The 27,499-nt window shown below is 38.1% G+C and overlaps 1 protein-coding gene across 2 annotated transcripts; it reads right to left on the reverse strand.

Moving 5' to 3' along the window:
• Window positions 1–1,025: 1,025 nt before the first annotated feature.
• Window positions 1,026–21,200, reverse strand: APP1 (aminopeptidase P1). Of its 2 annotated transcripts, none has more exons than XM_077377135.1 (16): window positions 20,823–21,200; window positions 20,544–20,607; window positions 18,301–18,440; window positions 17,651–17,935; window positions 17,390–17,512; window positions 15,155–15,457; window positions 13,586–13,672; window positions 10,729–10,796; window positions 6,675–6,744; window positions 6,303–6,437; window positions 6,077–6,157; window positions 5,160–5,214; window positions 4,899–5,003; window positions 4,685–4,756; window positions 2,417–2,541; window positions 1,026–1,376 (listed from the first exon to the last, which is right to left on the reverse strand). In XM_077377135.1, the coding sequence occupies exons 1-16, from the start codon at window positions 20,913–20,915 to the stop codon at window positions 1,215–1,217; spliced, it is 1,968 nt and encodes a 655-aa protein (XP_077233250.1). In that variant the 5' UTR covers window positions 20,916–21,200; the 3' UTR covers window positions 1,026–1,214. The 2 variants fall into 2 exon arrangements, with proteins under 2 accessions (XP_077233250.1, XP_077233252.1); XM_077377137.1 differs by having other exon boundaries at window positions 6,675–6,741; window positions 20,823–21,199.
• Window positions 21,201–27,499: the final 6,299 nt, after the last annotated feature.

Raw genomic sequence — 27,499 nt, forward strand, 5'->3', positions numbered from 1 at the left:
AGATTCATCCAATGAACGTTTTGGGTAGTCAACCAAAGAAATAAGTGGGCAATAACTCAAATACAATCCCGACAGAGGGCCCACATCTCCCATTCTGGTTCATTCCCCTTGTTTGTTGTTGACATTGGTAGAATCCCTCCCCATATGGAGATTAGTGATGTTAAGCTCTTGTGCAAGTAATATTTCTATTCTAAGGATAGCACACTGCAACTGGACTTATGTAGGTGTGGAGATAGGTTGCATATCAATCCAATCTACCACCACGATCTCATCACTCCACAAACTCTTGTCTCACTAGGGTTTCTTTCCGAGGGACCGTACAGATGGGGACCATGTTGGGTTGGGCCAATGTTATATGTTCTTGAGGTTTTGGCTTTTCACACTTGGATTTGAAATCACTTCTTCTATACCTGGTATTGGAAAGAATAGTGCAGATGAATAGTTTGGATTTTATTTTTATTTTTTGAAAGGTTAGATGAATAGTTTGGATGATCAAATAGATAGAACCCATCTGCTGGTTTGCCTGCTAATGCTTTTCCAAGGATTATGCACGCTTGACTAAACATAGGAAGGTTCTCCTGTGGTGTTCAGAACACCCATCAAAGCAAGACCCAAGAATCTGAAGGGCCAGGGAAGGACCAAGAGTTACAGAATTCCATGTAGAACAAAAGCCATTCAACAGTGTGAACAGAATAAAAAGTTCAATTACGTAGCGCATGTAGATATATCTATCATTCATTTAACAATGCCCCATATTCTTGAAACAGGACTGTTACATCATCTCTAAGCATACCCATTCTGGCCTCTTCATGTCTTCATCAGGGCAGCATGCCAACCATGTCCATGATATCATTAAGGGCCTGTCGGTTTTAGATTATGACAACTTATTGTGGAGTCCCCAACCGATTATTGAACTCAAATTTAGTGCAATTTTCTGTCCAATAATCGGTCGGAGACTAAGCTTGAAATAAGTTTCAAAGGGTCAGTACTATACTGATCGATGGAGTTCCAGAGTGTTGGAGAAATTGAGATGATAATGGCCTGTAGCTTTATTATTGGATGAGGGTTGGTGCCTCTTACCTTGAGTTTGCAGGTTCAATTCCAAAAAGAAAATGTATAGATGATAATAGAAACATTTCAGCTAATGAAGAAAAACCCAGAGCTATTGACATTGAACGGTTGAAGCGGAGGCGAATTGGGAACTTCAGTTGAGACTACACGCTATCGGGTTCAGTGGCTCTCTTAAGCCATGTCATCTCGCTTTCATCCAGGTATGGTGCCAAAATTTCTCTACAGGCAGAATGGTATTCATTAACCCATTCTACTTCTTCAGGTGTTAACATGGTTTGGTCCATCAACTTTTTCTGGTACGGTGCCTGCAAGAACAAACAAACTACTAATAAAAACCAAAAAATTGCCTTAGCTCGTTTCTTTCAATGTGCCATATGCATAAATTGCATTTTTATATTTGAAGAGAATCTGCAAGCGCTTCTTCATAGAGCAATTGCCCCCTTCTCTTCTTATTACTAATCTATAGTATGTTATTTAAGCGAAGCACCCTCTCCCACCTTTTAAGGGGATGGGGGGAGGGCCGCAATAGAAAACAAAAAACCTATGTTTTAGGTTTGATAAAATCACCGACCGTAGTTCCTTAAGCCAGTTAGCACTACTCACCATCAACAGTTGCCTCTTCGTAGGGTAAACTGCTACCAACTCATCCCATTTTCTCAACTCAACTCAACTCATCCCATTTTCTCAACTCAACTCAACTCGTCCCATTTTCTCACATTTTTCTAAATTCCTCTCTCCCACGTCGCTACAAAACCGGCAAATCCTCTCTCTTTTTTGAATGGTAAGTAGAATATATTGAAAAAACAGACCAAGAAGGTCTCGGCAAATGTTACAAGAGAAGCTACAATACAATGTAAGAGGAAAAAGAAAATCAATGGTGGGTGTGTGGGAATTAATAAAATAATAATTTTTAATTACCGGATTTTGGCCGAAATTTCGGGAAACCGAAACTTAAATTTAAATTCATGGTTTTGACTGAACTGCCATGATTCTCTTAAGGTATATATATATTTTTCTTGGGTTTATTTCCATCTCTCTCTCTCAAGTGTGTGCGCAGATCGCCGCACGTGGCTAAGTATGAGAAATGATAAGTGACTTTTATAATTGAAACAAAGTGAATCGCTTTTTGATTTGTTTCATCGTTTCCTTGATTTTCCAGCAACTGTATCAAGGACATTATGTACCACCCTTTAATTTTCCTAAATGTTTGGATGTGTACATAAATGAAGTCAAAATAGATCAGTGACCAAATTATCAATATAAGCTAATCAATTTAAATAGATATTAATAGCTGACCTAATCAGATAGGAAGTAATAATCTCCACTAATAGAAGAATAGGCTCACCCATGTTATGTGCTCAAATGATAAATAGCCCTTTTCACCAAAATTAAATTTTGTATCAGCTTCCTTGACTATCAGCACATTCTCCAATCGGACACCAAATTTCCCATCCTCATAGTAACCAGGTTCTGAAAACAATTATCCAAGGGCAGCAACGTTAAAAACAAGAAAATGGTGATATTTTTACAAGAATTTGTGAATGTGCCAACACACATTTTCATGTTCTTGAATAATAAAAACATGTGACAAGAGTTAAAACATAGTTAAGAATCAACATTTTTATGATCAAAAGAACCAGCATTGTTTCACTACTATATTGTTCATTTCCATAAGAATCTCAGTAACTACTAATTTAATTCAAATGAAACTTAATATTAAATTGTCTTGATATATGAAATAATATATTCACCAAACTTTCAAGACTCAAACACAATTAATTACATTAAGAGTAATGCTAGGGAAACCGAGAGTAGGACCTAAAAGGGGACCCAACAAATTGTTTCATGCCACAACATCACTAATGACGTGAGCAATCCCTTATGTTTAGGGAAATCACCAAAAAGTAAAGTTTTCTTTAACACGTGGCATATTCTCATTGCAGGTCCCGTTTTAGGTGGTACTCTAGGTCTCCATATCATTTTCCTTACATTAAACCAAACAAGTGGAAAATAGTTTAGCGTATAACATGCAAAATCTTCAAATTTGATCCGAAGAAAGGCATTGTTTTACAGGTAAAAGTTTCCCAAGCCAGATAAAACGAATATTGCCTTCATTCCACCGTGTCCTTTTCACATTCACCAACTTCATGCTGTTAAAATTTTAACATTTTATAACATAGGCCAGTGTTTCAAAATGCGGATGCGTGTCAAAAACATGGTTGAAGAAAATCCTAGTTGACTCGGCGCGGCGTGATCGAGTACTCAGTTGACGTGGCTGAGTACTTGGTCAATAGCTTGATGAGTACTAAGATCTAATAGCTTTTATGTGTGTGGTCTCAGATGTTTTAGTGAGCTCTTAGGAGCCCATCATAATGGGTGCCCTGGTCGCACTTTTGTAATTCACATAAGTTGATTTGTATAAAACTTATGGAGCTTTGGGTTGGACATCATCCTCCCAATTCTCTGCCTTCTTTTCCTTCTTACCTTCTCTCTTCATCCTCTAAGCCTAATCTAACTACTGGGGTGATGCCTTCCAAGATTTATTATTTCTTTCTATTCCAACAAAGAATGTTATTAAAAAACTCCTTGAGACAATCACTGACTCACCCAAATTGACTCAGGTTTGACCCTACCGATTTACTCAAAAAAGATTTGTCGATAATTAAAAAGGCGCCGCACCAAACATTCTCGCCTAGAAAGTTTCGGCATCAATCAAAAAATTTCTCGCCCAAGTCAACTCAGTTTTACCTTTTTGCAGGTTACTCACAATACTACGAATTTTTAACACTGATCAAGAGTTCTGGAGAGGCAGCCTCTCTCTTCAGTATGGTAGAAAGAGGATTAGGCTAACCTTAACAATGATTGCAGCAGAATTAAGCTGTTTCAACTTCACAAGAGTGGACCGGTTATTGAACACATTAATCACTTGTATACCATATAAATACATTTCAAAGTTATCAACAATGTGATAAATCATATTCTATATAATTATTATAACTTATGATGATTTTCCCCACTTATTCTCTATATTTTAGGAATGTTTTGTCATTTGTATAGCAGACATCAGATTTTGGCCTGTGTACATATCATCCTAAATCCTTGATTACAACCTATGATTTGGCCGACACTTCAAATTTATTGCCAACACACGTGTCGTGTCGTGTCCAACACGACACCCGTGTCCACACATGTCGACACTCCTTTAGACACTTGTAAGTGTACGGCTAGAAGTGTTGGTAACTTTATATGTATGTATGTGTATGAGTGTGACACTATTTCTAGATTTTTAGGGGTTTCCATGTTAGATACCTCAAATCCGTGTTGAAACTCGGCACACGAATCCGTGTCCACAGATCATGATTATATATACTTTCTATTTTAGGCGTGTCCCCGTTTCTAAATTTTGGGAGTTCGCCGTGTCCGACACTCCGTGTCTGTGTTGACACACGACACTTGTGTCTGTGTCCACAAATCATAGGTTACAACTTACAAGAGGCACCAGTAAGCTAATGTAGAAAGCATGAGCATTGGACGAAAAAAAAAATGTAGTAAATTTCACACCATAAAAATTCTGTAACTTGGATACAAAGCAATAGCAGTGAACAATACTAACCATCAGTAACAGTCATAGATGCTTGCAATGCCACATTTCGAGCAGTAGGTCTGAAACTAATTAAATGAGGACCTGCCCAACATAAACCCCAATACAATGTAAAACAAAATCCCATTTAGAGGATCACAACCGCATCAAAGCAAGAAATCGGAATACAAAGCATAATGAAATTTGATGAGAACATTCTTAAGTCAATTATCTACAGACTCCAGACCTTCATGAACATTCAAGTAAGATCCAATCCCATGACCGGTACCATGTCGATAATCAAGACCATCCTTCCACAGTGGAATTCGAGCAAGAATGTCAAGTGCATGTCCTGTAACAAAGCAACCCATTCAAACTTTAAAAGGATGCGACCATTACAATCTTAACTGTTAGAAATGTATCGGCGCATGTCTAGATTAGACTGCATTCACATTTTATATAAAAAGTTAATGTCAAGCAACAAAATGTAAAAAAGAATCAATTATACCAGTTGTCCCATTGGGAAATTTGGCAGTATCCAATGCAATATGACCTTTGAGGACCTATCTCCATCAGCCAAGTTAAGCATCAGTTAGGACCTCCAACATAAAGGCTTGCAAGCAGAAAAATATTTTAAACAAAAAGGACTAGTCACACAATAGCAAAAAGCCATAGAATGTTTCGCCTACAAAATGGAAAAATGGGATAAGAAAACCCTTTCAAGTTAAATCACATCCCATTAGATATTGGAAGTGGCACATGATGACATGATATAATTAGAGAATAATTTACATCTGGTAAAGTTAGCACAACCCAAAGCGTTGTTTAACTCCTGTCTTTCTAATTAAACTGTGCACTTAAATATAATATATTTTTTTTGAATGGCTTGAAGAAGTGCATATGATGATCAAATAAAAATAATTACATCAGTTCTACATCTTGATGTAAACATTATATCACTTAAGGATGACAGAGTCAGAGGTATACTTTGGAGACAAAAACACAACATGCTTTTTAACAACCTAAAATGTATCCAATGAATCACAAATTCCATATGATTGATCCTGCTTCCAATAGACATTGATAAATCAAGCTACTGCATAAAAACAATCCCTTTAAATGGAGTATAGGCAAGCAACGAATAAATCAACCTAACATATACCACAAACCAAGATTATTCAATTCAGAGTCTGCAGAATAAAAGCACGAGGAAAGTTATCCATCCAATTAATACATGCCTCAAAACATCAATACGCCTGATTTCTCAAGCAAGAATGATAAAAGGATAAGATCAACTCAGTTATTGTTCAGGAGATAAAAATGAGCTTATGTGTGAAAATTACATTACTCTAAAGCTATACCGGGAGAGGGAAAATATTCTATGGGAATCAATGTATTAAAATTGTCAGAAAATAGTCCACCTACCGCAGTATAGCATGCTTTCTCATGCTGTGAAGGTTTTCCAAAATGAACGGTCCGTGTTATATCAGTTGTTCCGTCTTGATACTTCAAAACCACAATAACCAGTGTCAGCAAATCCCAAATAGAATAAAAGTAAATACTGATTGAGAACAAAAAGAAGAAAAATGATAATCCATGGTTAGAAAATGTCAGCTTAGGACTCTTGATCACTTAAAGTTGTAAAAAAAACCTGTGCTCCAGAGTCAAATAGATATATGCTATCTGTATCAAGTTCAGAACATGTTTTTGCCTCCGGTGCATAATGGATAATTGCTGCATTCGGACCAACTGATGAAATGGTTGGAAAACTCAACCCTTTAAAATGCTGTAGAAGAAACAAGATAATAAAATCCAATCAGAATAAACTATGATAGAGCATGACAAGGAACAGACACCTATGTCTCAGGCAGGAAAGCCATTGAAAAAGGGAATTCCACCAGCATCAAAAAAGAAAAAGATAAAAATATGAAGAACAATGGCATTTATTATGACTCAAACTTTAAAGAAGAGTTTTTGACTCATCCTGCAAACATGGAACCTAGAACAAGAAGGAGCCCATTACCTCTTGCTTTGAACGGAAACCCTCTAACTTATCGCTTACAGATACCTCTGTTAATTTCAAGGTTTCACTGCTAAAAATTATACCAATCATCAATTAGTAATGGGAACAATGAAACCAGCAAACAAAGAAGTAAAATCCTTCAACCCATAAAACAACTGGAAATATAAAAACTAATATAAACTATCATCATCATTCTTGAAATTAAGAGAGAGAAGGGATCAATTGAATGCCCAAAATTGATCTATACCATCTAAAATAGAAGTTTGGTTACATGATTTATGAATTAGCTTCACAAACTGCAAATGTTTGTAAATACAGAAATTCATGATTATACAAGCTCTCCAAATTAGGCTTTGATTGGTGCATATAAGGTTTGTGGAGACATAATTAATAATTTTCAAGAAGTGATAAGGTGGAACTCCTAAAAGATTTCTGATGCAAACCTAGCTCTGATACCAAATTGATATGAATCTGACTCTGATACCAATTTGGTACAGAGCTAGTTTTGCGTCAAAGTGGTATCAGAGCCCAACACTCTGATTCCTAGTCATCTCCAAACCCATACACCATCTAGGGGTTCGCTAGATTTCCACTTAGGGTTTAGATCTCATTACAATCTGTTAGTGTGTCTCAGGTAGGAATTGAGTTTCCAGTAGTGTTTTTGGGTCTTAGGATTTGTCTAGGTCAGTTAAGTGTCACCTCCGTCATCTAGGGTTGTCTTAGTCTGTAGTTAGCGTCAGTTGAGTCATTATGGTTTTTGGTATTGAGAATCCATATGCATCGGCCATGGCTAACAGGGTCAATGATCCACGTCAGGGACCAGGTTGAGCCGGGATTTAGACCAGGTTGGTCGATATTAGCGTTGCAATGACCCGGATCGATAAGCACATAGGGGCATTACCTCCCAGAAGTGTCATGACACCTAGGCCTACACTCCCACTTCACCCACCTATGCTATGTAATGTCGGCACCAGAGATTTAAATCTGGACGACTCCTCAGAAGGCCGATCAGACCCTTAAGATGAAGTTGAGCCTTATGAGTTATGAGGGGCCGATGTGGCTTTACAATGGGCTTGGGCCCCACAATGCAGATAGGGTAGTGCGGGCCATAGAGGGATCTAAAGACAATGGGATTCAAGATGGTGTGTAAGATTTTAAGGGTCACCTAGATCCTGACGAAATCCTTGAGTGGATAGATAGCATCAACCACTTCTTTGAGTGGAAAGATCTCCCAGAATATAAAGAGGTCAAATTTATTACTACGAAACTCAAGGTAGCTGGCTATATTTGGTTGTAACAAGCCCAAACTAGTAGAACTCAAAGAGGAAAGGCCTAAGATTAGTAGTTGGGTCAAAATGAAAAAAGAACATGAAAGGTAAATACCTACCATCTGATTTTGGGGGCAGCCTCTACCAGAGACGACCCATCCTTAAGCGGAGCTTGACCCGTGAGGGAAAAACGGAATGATGGAAGAGTTCCATCTTTTAATAGCTCGTAATGCATTGATGGGAGATAAAGAGCAGGCAACCGCTCGATACATCAATGGGCTGCAATTTCATATCCAGGAGTCAGTTTCCCTTCACACCCTCCTCGCTGTTGATGATGCCTTCCGATTGGCCCAGAAGGATGAGAAGACGACCCATCGTTTTCAGCGAAAGGATATTGATAGAGGCCTTTTTAGTTCGACCAATAGGAATCCTGTGACTAGTCAAACGAACCCCTCTCTAACTAGGTAAGACGAGTGCAAAGCGTGGTCTTATAGGACCCAAGCCACTCACTAGTCACTACCATCTTTAAATATTTTCAGTGTGGTAAACCGGGCCACGGGTCGTCTGAATGACTGCTTAGGACATTCAATCCTCAGACAAACATAGCAGAACCAGTAGAACATGAGGATAAGACCGAACCTGAAGAAGAACATGGGTCCTAAGATAAGAATGCTTGACAAGAGGTGATGGACGAGCTTGAGGTACGGGATGGGGAGCATGTGACGACCATTTGTGTGATTCGTCATGATATAGTATCCCCTCAGACCCTAAGCATGAATGAATGGTCAAGAAACAGTATTTTCCACACCACTTGCACAGCAGGTGGGAAGATCCGCACTATTACTATCATCGATGGAAGAAGTATTGAGAACATGGTCCCAACCATGATGGTAGAGCGGTTGCAGCTGAAGACCGAGACGTTAAATCTCCCATATGAGATCGCATGGGTCAATGGTGGCGTCAAGGTCTTAGTTAAGACATGATGGCATGTAAACTTTTCCATTGGAAATTTTCCATCACTATTTTAGTAACCTTGTCTTTACTAAAAATAGTGTCTTTTCTTTCTTCTTGTCACTTAAGTAAACCTATATAGAATGTCTCATGTAAGTATGTAACATAATGAAGAAAATAGAATTCTTAAGTGGGTCGTGTCCCATCAGTTCCCCTGTATGGGAAGAACTCGACTTTGTCGAGTAAACATCGATAACTGATATAAGTTCTCTCGAACTCGTCGTAACTCGGCTCCTTCAATCCACATGCAATCCGTCAAAATTTGGTCGTGCCAACGAATAAGATATCATCGGTGTGATCTAAGACAAGTGTTTGTTGTCCTGATGTCCATGATGTCATCAGCATGATCCTATAGATGAAATTGTTGTGAACAATATAACAATGATGGAGTTGGGTTGTGACAGGTCTCCATGAAATTGGTATAGATCGACACTGTTGAAGATGAGAGAAGTCGTGACATCCTCAGGGACGTCAAATAGATAAGCATTAGGACCCAATCGCTTGAGGATCATGTAAGGTCCGAACTTCTTCCGCTTCCATTTCCCAGCTGCTCAAACTGGGAATGCTCTCATCGAAAACAAGTCATCACCAAACCCACCATGATGAATGTTTGGTCTCTCCAGTGCTAATATGTAGCTACCTTGTACTTCTTGTTGCTTACGTAGCTGCTCAATCACCTCTTATTGTACCTCATTGATGTGAAGAACGCCTCAACACCACCAACCGAGATAGGACAAAGGGGTATGGTTCCAAAGGATGAGGAATGGGGTATATGTAAATGGTCTCAAAAGGTGATCTGCCAGTGGAACTATTATAAGCAAGTTCCGCTTGAGGTAGAACCAAGTCCCATTGATGAAGCTTCTCGTCAGCTGAACATCTTAGCAGATTGACCACCTCTGTTTGTCCATCTATTTAGAGATGATAAGCACTATTAAACTGCAGTGGTATCCCCATTTTGCTCCATAAAGTTCTCCAGACATGACTAAAGAATGTCACAAGTACACAAATAAGCGTGAAATGAGACATTTTGGAGACCCTAGAAACAATGGCAAAGATGGACCCAGCCCTATAAACAGCTCTGATCAAAGATGCATTGTAATCAAATCTACCACATCCAGCACTGAATCACATCAAGTTCTTCCCATGAGCAAGGTTCCATGAATTTATCAACCTATAAGTCATTATAGTCTACAAAGTTCAACTAAGAAATCAAAGCATGCCTCATGATTGGAGTTATCAAAGGTGATCAAGGACATGCATGGAGCCTCACCTATACCCTGGGAAAGCACATCTGATCATGCGCCGAGGCACAGGCCTAACAGATGAGGAAAAGATCCCAAGTGTGCCCCTGCCCAAAAGAGACACAATTTCTTCTCAAGGAAGAATAGATCCTTTCCCCATAGTACTATCTAGATCCATCAATTTTTTTTTTGTTTGTTTCCTCCATAAGGTTCTAATTTCGTTAGTTCGGAGTTCTAGACTCATTTGAGCTTGTGTCAGTGCTCTAAGAGAGATCAAACATAACTCTTTTGCAAATAAGCACTTTTAACAGAAAATCCGTAGCGCTAAGCAGCATTTCATTCACTTTTTCCATAACCAGTTAGCACCTTCATAAACATCTGATGAATGCATGAAAACAGAAAGACAGAAATTCAATTTACAAAGAGCTAAAAAGTTCATTATCTACAAGAATGTAAATATATTTCAAATCATCTCATGATCTTACTAGAAAAGGCGTATCAGATAGTAAGTGGATAACAAATTAACAAGCTTACGAATGCTTTCTCTTATTTGTTCCCTGTGGCTCCAAAAAGTAACCAGGAGCTCCATAGATCTCTTGCATCTGCAAATTTGAAACAAGTTAATGTCCACCATTTTTATTTTTTTTTGAAATGGTAAATCTTTATCAAAGAGAGAAAAAAAACGCCCATGACCAAGGAGGTCATAGGGCGAAGAAGTACAAAAACCAAAAATTTGAATTGGAAAATTACAAAATGAAATTCACTTAATAAGTCTTCACAAATTAGAGCACTAAAACAAGAATCAGCATTATGGAATCTCAATAACCTGCTAAACAATGCATATAAGACATGAAATGACCAGAAGATTAGGTGTCTTAAAAATAAAATGAAACATGCAGTAGGCTGAATAGTTAACTCACTAAGATACCCTAGATGCTATTCATGCAATAACCTTCAAACATATACAGCTCAATAATGTTGACTACTATGAAGTGTCGCGTGTCGATATGGACATGAAGTGTCGGACACGGCAAACCCTCACAATTTAGAAACAGGGACACGGCAAAAATAGAAAGTATATATAATCATGATTTGTGGATACAAACTTTAGTGTCGAGTTGCAAGACGGATATGGGTTGTCTGGCATGGCAACATCTAAAAATCTAGAAATGCTGACACGTACATACATATAAAATTACTAATTACTATCATAAGTTGTAAGAATATAAATATGGTATTCATTTAATAAACTAATAAATCTTATTTTTTGTTTGAATGGCACTAATAAATCTCAGAATTAATCAACTATAATCTAAAACAAACATGAGAAGCAAATAAATGATCTGTGGACACGGACACGAGTGTCGCGTGTCGATACGGACATGAAGTGTCAGACACGGCAAACCCCCACAATTTAGAAATAGGGACACGGCTAAAATAGAAAGTATATATAATCATGATTTGTGGATACATACTTAAGTGTCGAGTTGCAAGACGGATATGGGTTGTGTGACATGGCAACATCTAAAATTCTAGAAATGCTAACACGTACATACAAATAAAATTACTAACTACTATCATAAGTTGTAACAACATAAATATGGTATTCATTTAATAAACTAATAAATCTTATATATTTTTGTTTTTTTGAATGAAACTAATAAATCTCAGAATTAATCAACTATTAAAACAAACATGAGATAATCAAATAACAACGCATTCATCAATTTAATCTGGTTCCCTTCCGTCTCCAATATACAGTGGGAAAGGGAGACCAATATGATACAATGAATATGGACTTATATAGTACTAGAATAACAATTTCTTTAGGGTTTTAGGTTTAGGCATGGGGATATAACAGCAAATATTAGTTAAAAAGGAGCTAAAAGAAGAGTCTATAATAAAAGAAGAGTAAAAAGTAAAAGAGGTCAATACAATATTTAATATAAATAAGAATGTCACACTTGACACGGTACAAAAATGAGTATGCATGCCCACATTAAGTCTAAACACTTCTAGCCGTTCATTTAGAAGTGTCCAAAGGAGTGTCGAAACTTATGGACACGGCAGGACACGTGTGTCAGCAATAAGTTCGAAGTGTCGGCTAAATCAGAGGTTTGACTATTAAAAAAATACAGAAGTACGTGGTGGGAATGCAAAGGCTAACAAACGCATATGCATATGACAAGCACATGCAAACTCACAATCAAGCTTCCAAACTCCAAACTATTATTCAGTAAATAATACACTTATAAGGGTTAAATAGGATCTAGTACCTATCTTGCCATTCCCAAAAGCTCTCTTTGAGATCCAAAATCTTCCTCGTATGTATATTGCTATTGTTTTGAGATCTTGTGAGATTTTGTAAGTGGGATTGAAATACATTTTTTAACTATAGGGATTGAAATACATTCTTTGTGTGGTTGCTGAAATTTTCTAATTGTTTGTGACTTCTTGATATTCTTGCTACTTGCATGCTTATGTGTAGATTTATTATATAATTAAATTTACTTATGGAGACTCTTAAAATCTATGTTGTTCAATCATATTTTCATGGTTGAATCATAGGAGTTACATGCTATCCAAATTTATGCAACGTTTATTATTAGTAGTAATTCATAGTCCAAGACATCCAAAACTTCATAGTTTATCACCCTTGTTCCAGTTTCTAGATAACCTCATACATGTGTGATCCATCCAATGTCATTCATACTTTCCCATCCTATCCAACCCCCTACTTGTGAACACATTATAATGAGCCAAGCTGCCAGGTCCCTCTTCTCTCCCAACATCAAAATCCATTTACCTAAGAGGGCTTTATTTCTCAAACTAATATTTCCCAACCCAAGCCATTAGTTCTTTGACATTCAAACTTCCCTCAGAGCATTAGTTTCAACACTCCAAGCTTTCCCATCTAGGTAAGCATTTGCCTTTTTTCCTTACTATATGGAAATTGAAAACTTCAGAGAGCATATATAAAGTATAGATCCTTAATAAAATTCCTAGAAGCACACACCTAAATAATGATACCAATATGGGGATACAAGGGAGCAATAATATTACCATGTTTGAACTGCATTGGCAATAAGGAAAAATTTCCCTCCTAATAAGGAAAAGATACTTTAGAGTGCAACCATTATCTATAAATCCTTGGAAAAAATTATGAAATCACACACTAGAATAATGATACCTGTATGGATCTACAAGGGGAACAATGTAAATTTAATGATAACAGGTCCCAAGTACACTGGCAATTAATACTCGGAATGGCATAGAAATTTTGGATGAGATTGGATGGCTTACAAAACAATAAAGAGATGACAGACATGAGTTTTATAGCTATCACAATAAAGATTGAAGGAAAAAAGGTTCACTTGGGTATAAAACGTACTTGAATATCCAGCCAAACAAGATATTGCACAACTGCAGCACCATCTCGAATATGTGCCTTTCTTAAACCGTCCAACTCAGCAGGGTTCTAGAGTGCAAACAAATTATCAGTCAATGAGCACAAGTTAATAGGCTATATTTAAAATCAATAGAGTACCAAAGATTGGCAATGCTTAATTCTTTGAGCCCTGCCTGTGAATTTGGTATGACAGCTAAGGTCAAAGTTGGAGAGAATAAATCATATTTTATTTATGGGAAACATATCCATGGAATATGAATTTTTTATTTTTGAATAATTACATTCATTCATTCATATCAAATAGAAAATTATAAGAACCAAAGGTCAACCTTAACAACCTAATTTGCCAAAACATGGATTTTTTATGCATCTTAACGATCATCTGAAGCCTTAAACCATAGTTACCAGGGTGGGAAACGAATTCGGGAAACGAAACGTGAAACGGAAATGGGAAACGCATGAAAAAAAATACGGGGGAAACGAGAAATGAGAAACAATAGAAAATCGTACGAGAAACGTCTTAGGAAATGATGTGTTTTTTTTTTTCAAAATGATTTTCGTAAGTTCCACACATGTTTCCTACACGTTTTATATGCATTTTCTACGAGTGTTGCATACATTTAGCACGCATTTACACATTATTTACATAAGTTTTCCAGATGTTTCCAATGTGTTTCATAAACATTTCTCCAATTTTGTATCATATTTTGGAAATGTTTCCGAAACGTGTTTCCCTCATTTTAGAGGAAACGAGCTTCCCAGCGAGAAATGCGTTTTAGGGGAAACGGGCTTCCCACCCGCCCTAGGAGTTTCCGGCAACTATGCCTTAAACAAGTGTTAGCATCTTTACCATTTCATTCCAATAGTTGAGACATGACATGATTGGAACAACTTATTTTTCAAAAGGAGGAAAGAGTAGAGAGGACATATATCGATCTTCAGTTTTTTATTTATAAATAATGATGTGCCTAAGAAACATCCTTGCTTGGAGGTTTCAGTTGTTTTAGTTTTGTGTCCTGAAGCAATGGATATTGCAGGTATTGCTAGTCCTTCAAATTATCCTACAGGAACCAAAAGATCAAACAATTTCAAAAACCCTATCTTTTAAGACTGGATAAAAGTTATTAATAAAACAGCATGGTTATAAAAATAGTAACTAATAACCTACTCTGATCATATAAAACCTTATTTCATTTGGACAATGTCAGCAACTCAAGGGTATTTATTTTGGTGTTAGCATTACAGGATTAGATCTTATTGGAATGGTTAACAATCTAAAAAGTCTAAAATACCTCATAAAAGTTCTTAAAATAGAATTACCAATCAGATTTATTAATTCCTATTAAAATGAACTTGAAATTTTCACAATTCCTAACAAGGATCAGTACATCAATAAAATTTTAAACAGAGACTTTTAACAGATATACACTCAGCAATTTTGTAGTTTAGCACTACTTACAAGAAACACATGTAATTATATTCAATGCAGAAAGCTACCTATCAGAAGAAAAATCTTAATCAATTAACCTGTACATGCAATTCCATAATTACCTTGATAGCTTTTGCAAGGGCCAAAGGTGACTGATGCATGAAAACCTGATCAGAGGGAAGCTTTGAATACAGAATGAAGCAACATGAACCAGGGTCAACCCATATGAGATTATGCTTATTTTCTTCAGTTCCATTTTCATTGTGTCCAGTCTCAGTAGAAACAATTCCTCCATCTTTTGCGCCTTTAATTAAAGAATCTTTAGTGACAGATGAGAGGTGACCAGATGCAAGCAAAACTACATCTGACTCCACTGAACCATAATCCCGAACTTCAATTCCATTTTTGGCCAAATAATGGTGAACCTGTGGATAATAAACATTAGTTGGATAAATGCTAAAAAGACAATAAGTTGTTACCCCTATAGTGTTTCCAGTACATGCAATGATTTTATGAAAACTAGAACTCCGATCTATTCTTTTCAGGCAATGGCAGGATGAATAGACAGAGGGCTCTTCATAGATGATACCCCAGATGTAAAATGAAGATAACAAGTAATGCAGTCCAAAGCATAGAAGTCAATAAAAAAGGTTTAAAACTTAAGGAGGACTTTTTCAACATTTACCATGCTAAAAAAATGATAGAATGGGAAAGAATAAAAGAGACAAGGCATTGGAGAGAGGGAGGTGGCAATTTTTTGTAAAGAAAAGAACTATGGTCAATATATACTATGACTACATGTTGGGAGCCCCAATTGATATTTATGAGAGTTGCATTTTCCAAAGGTTGACAGCATTGGAATCCGGTGTTAATTTTTTCCTTGCATTGTACATTGTTCCTAGTTTGAATGAATTTAGTATTTTAATTCTTCATACATTGTACATTGTTCCTAGGTTAATTTCCTTTGTTTTTCTTTTCATGTGCTTTTTAAGTTGTTCCAAGACTGGTTCACGTAAGGTACCTTTTGATTGATATGACATTTTACACTTGTAATCTTATAAGCTTGTAATTCATAGGAATATAGGATGGACGACCAGCCAATCTTCCCTTCAGTGTTTGGCTAATGTTAAACGTTCTTGAAATAGGATTTCTACGAAAGGATAGGTTGCGATCTAAGGTTGGGAAATTAGGATTGGATGGTTAGAGATGAAGTAGATGGAATCTGATTCAAAAGCTTCAATTGGAAACAAGTGTAATTTTGAAATGGAGAAAGTATGCTAAAATTAGCAACGATCATAGAAGATTGATAATGATCTGACTGTTGGATATTCATGAAATTCGGCTATGTTGTGGGAAAACATTGTTGGTAGCTAATACCAAAGTTTGAGGTTGATTGGAGCAATAGAACTCAGATCTGGGTGTTTTTATCAATTCTGCAGAAAAAAATCAATTCCTAGGGCTGGATGATCATAAGTCCCCATCTCACCATTGGATCATGTTGGATTTTGATGGTGACGGTTGCCTATAGTTTCGAGAGGAACCCTAGAGTTTCATCTAAACTGTACCATTTGATCAACGGCCGATATCAAATGAATGTGGCAGTTTCGAGACGATTAGAGTCAGGAAATCAAGAACAAACAAGAATACAAGAGACGAATACCTACTAAAGATAACTTGGGTTAAGGCATCCCATCTCTAACATCCTGTAGGAATCCCACCCTAAGGAGAAAAGTTTGGAGACCGTCATCATCATACAACAATGGCCATGAGGCCTACAATTTATAAACACAAAGAAACCCTAGAGGCAAAACAGTTACAAACCATTAAAAAAAAAGGTTTTCCAATTTTTGTGTAAGAGACTCCCATCCAATTAGGCAATTAGGAAACAATTCAAACAGCCTTGGAGTGTTTTGATTATCTCCCACCTTGACTTGGGCATAATTCTGTATTTTCTCCTTTTCCTTGCTGGTTTTGTTTTTTTTTTTTCTGTCTTTGTATGCTTTGGGTTGACTCCCTATGTCACCCGTCTTTTTCTTAATAAAATCTTCCTGGCATTCAAAAAAAAAAAAAAAAAACTCCCCTCACGTGAGGCCCTCTTTTTAGGTTTGGCCTACACGTGGCACATGTGGCCCCCTTTTTTTGGGTTTTGGCCATTTCATGTGGAATTTTACTATCAAGGAGGTTTGAACCGAGGACCCTTGCTCTGATACCATGTGAAACAACCAATTACTCCAAAAGCTTAAGCTGTTGGAGAACGTGTTATTAAATACGTAATACTTTAACAAAAAACTACATCTCTCCAACAAGTTTAACCAAAACAGCATTACATGAAATGTGGTTGTGTATCAGACACTGACCTCAGGAGAAACCTTCTTTTTTTCCACGTAAAAAAAAGCTGAGTCAGATGTTACTATGGCAAATGCATGAACAACTGGACAGTAAGATACATCATTCCCCCGCACATTATAGAGCCACGCAACCTGCATGGGTAACGAAAGGTATATGAATATGCTTCTCCACAGGCACACTTATATGATAGATACAATGACACAGGCTACTCTGAAAAATGATAAATTAATTGGCTTTCAATGTCAGTGAAAGGGATACGATGGGGATACCTCATCAAGTGTTGTAATAAGGATACCATAAGCTTTCTCCTGAGCAAGTTTTCCCCTCAGGTCCTCTAACTTCTCTGCAACAGAACAGCCCGCAAATTCTAGTGGCTGTACAATGATAGGGTGAATTTCTGGTGAAGGACGGGTTTTCCAAACTATATCGACCAAGTTTGTGGATAGCTGAATTAATTTCTGTTTCTTCTTTGAGAAAGTCTGCTCCCATCTTTGCGCAGTTTCTACAGATACACACCAAGGATCGATACCAACAGTAGCACAATTCGGAAGGTTCTGGTAACAAAATAAACACATCCACATAAACCGTTTTGAATTCTCATATTACTAAACAAGTTCGACAAGCAAAAGATAGACAAGAAAACTGCTACAAAACCCAAAATCAAGAAGGTCCAAGTTCATCAACATGCATCCACAAGAAGTATGGATGATGCGTGCCCAAGGTTTGAAAAAACCAGTTTACCAGAGTTCCTTTTTTTTTTTGAATCATCAAGCAAGCACATCAACCAGTTTCCAGGGTTCCACTAGAAAATCTGGAAGCAATCAGCCATAGGCCGTTCTCAATAGTAGAATCTGAATGGTATTATAAGCTTGAGAACATTCACTGAACAAGTACTTTATTAAAGAAAACAGTGACTCACATCAGCTATCCAATTTTCTACAACTGGATCTTCTCCAATCCGCATGAGCTTCCACCTGTCACTTAGTTGTTGTGTTGCCTGCAAGAAATATCGCCCGTCGGTCCACAGCCGCGCTTCATTCATTGTTATAAGTGCCAAACCTGAACAAAGGATCCAATTATGGACATATAAAAATGGTATTTTTCAATATTCCTAAGAATTATACCATTAAAAAAAAAATATTTTTAAGAATTATAACAATGACTACTGCAAAACGTATACATCTATATCGATCTTAGTACAGCACGAAAAATGTAAAGCAAACTAGAAAGACAAAATGGCCACGAAGAGGAGTGAACTTCACTCTTCAGTGTCCCCAATGGACATGAATTTGGTGTCCCTCAATCTAAAACTATGTGCATGGCATAAGTGTAGGGGATTCAGAACAGCCATCCAGCAGACCACATAATGGAGAAAAGCATAAATTTGACCATCCTAACCTAATGAGGACTTTTAACCATTGAATAACGACTATTGCCCATTATTGTTGTTAACCATCCATTTGCAGATGTTCCGACTGGATGGTTAGGACCATCCACTAGCTGTGATATTAGGGACTAAAGCCACTGGATGAATGGCTTGTATCGCATAAATGTGCTATATTATGGGAAGACAGCAACAAACGGAAACTATTGCATCTAAAAGATGATATGAACGTTCAATGGCTCGGGGGATGAATGGCTTGTATCGTATAAATGTGTTATATTATGGGAAGACTGCAACAAATGAAATCCATTGCAGCTAAGATGATATGAACGTTTATTGGCCCAGGGGTAACATTCCTGAGCCATTGAAAAAAAATGGCCCAGAGGTAACATTCCTGGTTAGCTAAATCTAATAGACTAAAAAATACCACTTATCAAATTGAACATCAAATGTAATTTCTTGAAGGGACTAATTCCCACCTTTTAGAGTTTTTTTGCCTCAGCGACTTTGTACAGCAAGCAACCGATGAATATATTTCAAGAGAAATCTCATTCAAAACAAATAAGGAGCTTGTTTCTGGTCCATCACAACAAAACCAAGACGAATTCATAAGCATCGTCACTGTAAAAGTGCCTCTGTAGTCAGAGATCTGGACCAACCAGTCTGTGGGACCCACTGTGGATGGGCCACGGTAGAAAAATAAAAAAATCACACCTATCAAGTGATCCTAACCCTCCAATTAATGGATTTTTGCATTGTGATCAACTGAGATGGGTTTGTCGCACACCATTGTGCATAAATGTTTGTACAACAGATGGGTCCGGAACCCAGTCTCCAGATCAGCCATTACAGTGGGCCCCACCATGGATGCAGACGATACTCAAAACCAAACAGGTTAGATGATCTTAAGGGCACGTTTGGCTACCAGGAATTTTTTTTCGTGATAAACTGGCGCCTCCAAGTGGTGAGGGAGGAGTTGGGCGGGTGAAGTGGCTAAAAATCAAGAAACAAAATACAGGCAACTAGCGTCTCCAAGTGGTGAGATGGGGCTAAAGTTCAGGAAACAAAAAACTCTACTCAAAATCCGATCTGCTGTTTTTGTCACATCTCATCACCAGAGACACTCATTCGACTGATTGTTCACAACGGATCTCAGGTTCTCTATTGCACTCCCTAAAGAGGGTTCTTTTCTCAAAATCCGATCCGCTGTTTTTGTCATATCTCATCACCAGAGACACTAGTTTCCTATTTTTTTTGTTTCCTGATTTTTAGCCACTTCAGACTCAGATTAATCATGGAAAGAAATTCATGGGAGCCAAACATGCTCTAAGTGTTAGATTGGTGTCCTTTAAAGGGATAGTTAAAAATAAAAAGCAGACATGGTCCATATTCACTGGTCCGAAAGTAGAATTAACAAAATGTAATTGAAAACCCTAAAAACACACACCCATCTGGTTAGGTTTAAGTTATTGTTCAGAAGAGGAGCAACTTGTAATGAATCATAGATGAAAATCCTTCAGGGTATCAATTTTTTTTAATTTCAAATGGAAGAAGAATGAAGTTGAAAAAAAAGACATTTTAGAACTGCAAATAAAGTAATACAATTCCAACAGATAGAAAGAATACATAGAAGAGAATAAAGAAACCAAACCAGATAATAGCTCTCTCACATTTTCCAATATATCCAAACTTACAAATCCATCAAAATTTCAAATCCATAAAACAATAACAAGCGAATCAATCAAAACCGAAAAGAAACTAAATAAGTAAAAAATTACCAGCACTTCCTGTGAATCCAGAAACGAATTCGCGCCTCTTGTCCCGTACGGAAACGTATTCGCTCTGCAAGGTAATTACCGAAGAAATACACGTTGACATATGTATAATCTCTCAAAATGATCATCTAAAACCCTAATTGAATATACTGGAAAGAAAAAAAAAAAAAAAAAAACAGAAGAAAAATCATAGCGATTGCAAAAGATATGGCTTAGAGGAGAAAAGTATTAGGGTTTTGTCATCAAAAACAGAGAATAGAGAGGGAGAGAGAGGAATCTAACCTGATGATAGTCTTCAGATGGTACGATGAGAGCATCGAGAGGAGGGGAATGGGAAGCCATTAGAGGTCTCAACGAGTCTAGAGGATCTTCCATCTCTCTCTCTCTCTCTGCTCTGCTGTTCCTGGTATTGGGATTTGTGTAGTACGCTATGGGTGAATGCGATTTTATAGTCGCGTCGAGATTACGCGTATCCACGGATATCTTAGATGCGTATCCGGCGATTTTATAGTCGCGTTGAGATTACGCGTATCCACGGATACCCTCAATTTCATACTAATTTCTCCACCATGGTGACCTCCTTTGCCTAGATCCTCTCCCCTCCCGGAATCCAATGCTAGCTGCTGGGGCTTCTTTGTGCGAGATTTTATTATTTTTCAAAATGTACTAAACAGACATAGGACGATCCAAACCTCTATAGATCGGATGCCTAGGATCATCCTATGTAAATGATTTGGATCACATGGACAGTTTGGATCTACATACCGTACAGTATTATTCGAAAAATACGGGACTACAAGAGCTTACACCATATAAAAGCTCTCATCAATCGGATATGTTCCAGGCATTATTTGTTGCACAGCTAGGTATGATGAGATCTATCCTAAAAATATTCTTATTCTTAATATCTAAAATGTGGGATTTGCTAGCGTTCACCGCGATGGGCTGTTGATTGTGAGAGCAGCCACATAGGCTCACATTTCAGCAGATTCTGTCTTCATTCATGAGGTGGCAACTCTCACATGCAACTGCCCATCCGCAAAAATGCCTCGGCAAATCTCTTGAGAACTAAGATAGTTGTGTCATGAGGAATGAGAGCACCAGGGCGCTCCCATTGGCTGCACCTCACAATCGTGCATTTATGATGGTTGCAAGTGAAAGAGTATTAGATGCGCTTGGTGACTTTCTAGCGGCCCGGCCCGGCCCGGCCCGGCCCCCTAGAGTTTAGAGGGGTTGGAGGAAGTTCCTATTTTGTTCATGTTACAAACGCGCACCTAAATAGCTGTAGAAAGATTATTACGATTCCCAAAAAACATTTAAAAGCCAATTAAATAATAATTGTCAAGCTAGGAGAGCGCATGGTTGTGGTGAAATCATTGTGTTTCATATGGAATGGAATGGTAGAATTTCATTTCTCCTTTATTGGAAGATTAAGATTTGTTTTCAAAAATAAAAACTAACCTGTGTTCCTAGAATACAAGGTAACACGAGATAAGTTCCTATCCATAAAGACCAAGCCTATAATCGAACAACCCCTACTGCTCCCTTTTCTCCTTGAGTATGGAAAGGGGAATGTTGCAACGAGTCTTCCAACAATTTTTTTATTTTTTTTAACTGTGTATACTACAAGCCTATTTTTTTAAAAAAATTTCTTTTCTTTTCTTCCTCTTTTTTCATTAGTAGGGGTTAGGCGGACCCCTACCGGCTCATTTTCCTCCTCTTCTTGGTCTTCTTACCCCGGTTTTTTTTTTTCCTAATTTTAGTTTTTTCTTCATCCTCTTCTTCTTCTATTTCCTAGAAAATATCTTAGATTTGACCGTTTTTTTATTTAAAGACTGATTGTAGTAGGTTGTTTAAATTAGAATTATTATCCTTATTTTTATCTCATATCTTTATATTCTACTATGTTTATCGGAAAGTGCATATATAAGCACTCTTTATTGCTAATAAGGACTAGCCGAGTTTAATCAAATCTTTAATTTTATCTACCACTGATTACAACAACGCCCACCATTGATCCCACCACCACGACAAAACTTAAACGTCTGTGCGCTTTGATGGTCAGGCCAAATTTAGCAGGTTTGATGAGAGGAGGAAGAAGAAAAACTACTTCACGTTCTCTTCTCTTGAATGAAAACCAACTTCATTGAAAGACCTTAATGGTTGTCTAAGAAAAATTACCCTTGCATCCCCTCTATTTGTCTTTATACAGCCCACAACCCATTTTACTCCTCACCAGGGGCGGAGGGAAATCTGAAAGAAATCTTTCAAAGTTTTATTAAAATGTAAAGGGGTTTTTGCAAAAAGAGTAACCTGCTATGCAGCAAATAGAGTAACATGGTTTGCTAATGGGCAAAAAGAGGAATATCATTTGTCCATTTTTTTTGCAAACATGGTATCTACCATAAGGCAGCAGTTTCTATGTTAGAAAAGGACAAAAATACCCTTTACTCCTTAAACGCAAAACCCTATTCTATTTCTCATCTACAAGCTTGTTAATAAACATTTGTGCATGAGACCTTAATTACCTTGCAAGTAAGAGTTGGGCTTAATAGTCAGTGTACTGCCTAGTACCATATTTGCCCCATTTCCAACACTCAAAAGACTGTCAGGGTGGCATTATAATCTTCCCATACCCCTTCATTTTTTGAGTTTATATGGTGTGATTAAGCTTGCATAGTTAAGTATTTCTCAAAAAGTTTACAGCCCACACCATAGGATAATCCAAACCATCCATTTGATGGGCCACAATGTAAATAGGTTGTGCCCAAAAAATCATTTCCACAGGATGATCCTAGCCTTACTGTACAGCCCACACCATTGGATGATCCAATCCATCCATTTGATGGGTCACAACGTAAATAGGTTGCACCCAAAAAATCTTTTCCACTGGACGATCCTAGCCAACCATAGGATGATCATAGCCTTACTATATGGCCCACACCATATGATGATCCAAACTGTCCATTTGAAGGGCCACAATGTAAATATGTTGCGAGCCAAGAATCATCTCCATAGGATGATCCTAGCCTTTCGATCTATAGAAGTTTACATTGTGGCCCTTCAGATGGACGGTTTAGATCATCCTATGGTGTGGCCGGTATAGTACTTTTTGAAAAATATAAAAACTCTAAAATGATGGGGTGTGGGAAGTTAATAATGCCACCCCTAACATTCCTTAAATAAAGGGTAATATTGTCATTTTGAAATTTAAATACCTCTTCCGTTTAAATTCAGTCTAGTCACCGTCAATTTCACTCCATTCGCAAAAAATGTAAAAAGGGTATTCCTCGTTTTGCAAATTAGCAAAATCATGTTACTCTATTTGCAAATACTGAATAGTAGGTTTACTATGTATGAGTATATCTATTTTATGGGTTAGGACTGTATGCATAAAGAGTATACCTATTTTCTGGGTTAGGACTGTACGTATGAGTACGGAAGTGGGGTTTTGGTGACCATAGAATCATCTATAAGAGAATTTACAGATCACGTATCCGAATTGTCTTTGGCAAAACAAACCTGCAGAACACCAAAAAGATTATTTAGTTTTACATGCGCAGACACACATTGATATTATTCTTTTTATCTTCTATATGAATGTAGCCATTTATCAATATGGTCAAGAACAATGAGAGCAATGGGCAAAGTCACTCTTAACAGTCTAACTAGCGATGAAATTGTAAGAAAATTACAGCATAAGATCACACTGCTTCTCTTGCTATTGCACTCAAGCATATGGAAGTAAAATAAGAAACCCCATTGGTTTAGAAATATTTTGGAAGCGACCCATGAATTTTCAATCGCGTTTCTGCTGTAAAATACTAGATAGGCTATTACCGTATGGTAGATTCGCTTCTTAGCTAGCCCAATTTCGGACAGTGTTAGGCCTAAAATCGGTAACAAATACGGCAGTGACGTCAGAGCTGAGCTGGAAGACGTGAGGAGCAGAAGTGAAGGAACTGTGTTCTGCACAATAGCAAGCGAGGGCAGAAGACCAACCTGGAGTGTTACTCTGGACAGGCCCTTCGACACTCAAGTCAATATGAGCAGGAGTGCAGAGCTAGTTTTAAGAGTGGTGGGTGAGAAGTTATTTATTACCCTTGGTTTGAACTTTGAAAGCCCTTTTATAGAGGGAAACCTGGGGTGGTTGGATTACCTACCCCAGAACAGGTGTTGGCTTGTCATAGGTTAGAGTTTACCTACTCCGAGGTAATTACCATAATACCCCTATGCAGCAGTTGAGCTGGCGGTGGGCCCTCCTGGGCCACGTGTCGATAGCTGATTGGCTGCTGTTTTTATACCCCATCAGAAAGTATTAGATTCCCATGTAGATCATAAAGACAAAAAAATAAGGGTACCTTGAATATTACTGAATCTCACTGAAGGCTTCCTATTCATTCACAGATATCAGAATGAAGAACTTCACCTGTTCAATTCATGAGTACTCTAGATTCTAAAATATAAATTAACTGACCACAATATGATTACAACAATAGCGACTAGTACCAATACGGAGGTCCTTTCCTTTTTCTTGAACCTAATACAAGTCGACATAGGCCCATATATTTTTTTTCAACCAACTTTAGTAGTATGTGCTTGTTTGGATTCGGAACCAACGCCAGATTTATTAGTCCGCAGAATGGGGCCTATACCCTTGGGACACGTCATATCATATCACATGTCCCACCACCAATCCACACGTAGAATTGGTGATTACCCTGTTCAGGACAAGTGTAGCCTACCTGCCTTCTCACCGTTCCTTGTGTATTATTTACATATTTTTTCACAACATTCTTTTATTAGTTTGAATCGCATTGCATTTGAGGTGTGATTCCATCTATCTCCCACCAAACCAGTGAGAAAATCCTCGACCACTTTCTCCTTCAACCTCTCTAATTCCACAAACAAAGATCCCAACTCCGATCCACAAACTGGATCAATATGGATTGCCTTTTCACGGAGCTTCGCCTCTTCACTTGGCTCTACATCCCATCTAGATTCTTCCTCTCCCTGGATCCTTCGCTCTTGCACTGGTTTCTCCCCGAAATCATTTGATTCGTTGGGTTTTGGCCATTTCCTGTCTTTCTTCAACTTGTGCCCAGGGCATGATGTGTGAAAATTTATTATCAATTAACAGCATAGTAACACTTTGAATTGTTGTGCGACTAGTTTTTCCTAGTCATTGTGCATTTTAACTTGGTGGCAGGGAAGATAATTGGTAGTGGTCATGAAGCGGATAGCCTTTACATTTTCGACTCTCCACCGATGAGGTCTTCAGCTCTACCGTTCAATAGTCATAGTTTTTGAATTAGTACAAACTGAATAAAGTTATGGCACACAAAGTTGGGCCATTTCTTTTCTCATTCATTTCTGTTAGAAATGAGATTAGGGTTAGAAGAGAGGACGAAGAGGAGTAGGGATATGGGAGAGTCTCCACCAGAGAGCTCCTCATGTAAATGATGTATATATAGGTCCAAATAAGGCATCCGATGTACAATGACTACTATACCCCTAAAACTACAAGTAATACCTAAACTACCCTTACATGTTATTCAACACTCCTTCTCAAGCTTGAGCGTATGTGCCATTGAACTCCATCTTGGTACAAATAAAACTACAACAACAACAAAAAATAACAAAAACTACATAATCTGATACATACATCCAGCCTGGTATAACACTTATCCTCAAGCTGGTGTGGTGAATACATAATGAAAGCATAATAAAAGATAACGGCCACCATGAGAGTACAATCGTCGAGATCAGCGGCCACCAAAAAAGGAACAGCTCCCCCTGAAGCAGCACTAGGCGGGAGCGATCAGAACAGGGGTCTCCCCCTGAATGAGAGCCCAGCGAATGGATCTGCAAACCACGAAGGATCAAACAGAGACACCTCGGCAAGGAAATAGCAACGATCCATCGACCAAAAAAAGGCACACCAAGGGAGTGCACATGAGAAACAGCGAAGCACCACGAGCAGGAACACCAGCTAAGCAGCACCACGCTAATAGAAGATAACCACCGATGGGGAAACCATCGCAGACAAGGACGACGGGGAAACCGTCTCCTGGAGAGAAGAAGACAAGAAGGAGAAAGATAACCAACCAACGATGGCGAAACTATCATCTAGTGACAAGTTCGACGGCATGAACATCGTGACCTGAAGATAAGAAGATAGGAAGAGGATAATCAACCAACAATAGAGACACCATCGTCCGGAGACAAGGTCGACGGTATGAACATCGTCGCCTGTAAAAAACAGACCAACGATGGGGAAACCATCGCCCGGAAAAGAAGGTCAGCGGAAAACGAAGCCTTCGCCTGTAAGAGAACCAACCAAAGATGGGAAAACCATTGCCTGGAAAAGAGAGGTCGACGGGAACATGAAGTTGTTGTTGTAAGAGACCCGACCAACGATGGAGAAACCATCGCCCGGACGAGAGAGGTTGACGGGAAAACAAAGTTGTTGTTGTAAGAGAGCCGACCAACGATGGGGAAACCATCGCCCAGAAGAAAGGTCGACAGGAAAACTAAGTCGTCGCTGTAAGAGAGCTGATCGATGATGGGAAACCATCTCCCGAAAAAGAGAGAATGCATGAAGCCGGAAACTAATGCATAAAACTACGCCAAGATAAGACATGAAAGAGAAAACACATGACGAAGGAGACGTACCTGATGAATGTCCATAGGAGGTTGTATGTTCTGATCCTCTAAGGTAAAATGTGCATGAAGAAGATGAAGATGACTATTGCAAAAGAAGTCCAAGGTCTTCCTCAGATGAGCGAAAACCTAAAGTAGAGTTAAATGAGAATGTGGATATGCAGAAGCCAATGTTGGTTGTGGGGATGAAATTTAGCTCCCCTCAAGTTTTTAAAGCTGCATTGAAGGAATAAGCTATCCAGCATGGGTTCGACTATACTTTTGTGAAGAATAATGATAGTTCAAGAGTGACTATA

This window comes from Tasmannia lanceolata, unplaced genomic scaffold (genome assembly GCF_043159265.1).
Source record: "Tasmannia lanceolata isolate RefF3 unplaced genomic scaffold, GAP_Taslan_0.1 ptg000004l, whole genome shotgun sequence".
Classification (NCBI taxonomy): Eukaryota; Viridiplantae; Streptophyta; class Magnoliopsida; order Canellales; family Winteraceae; genus Tasmannia; species Tasmannia lanceolata.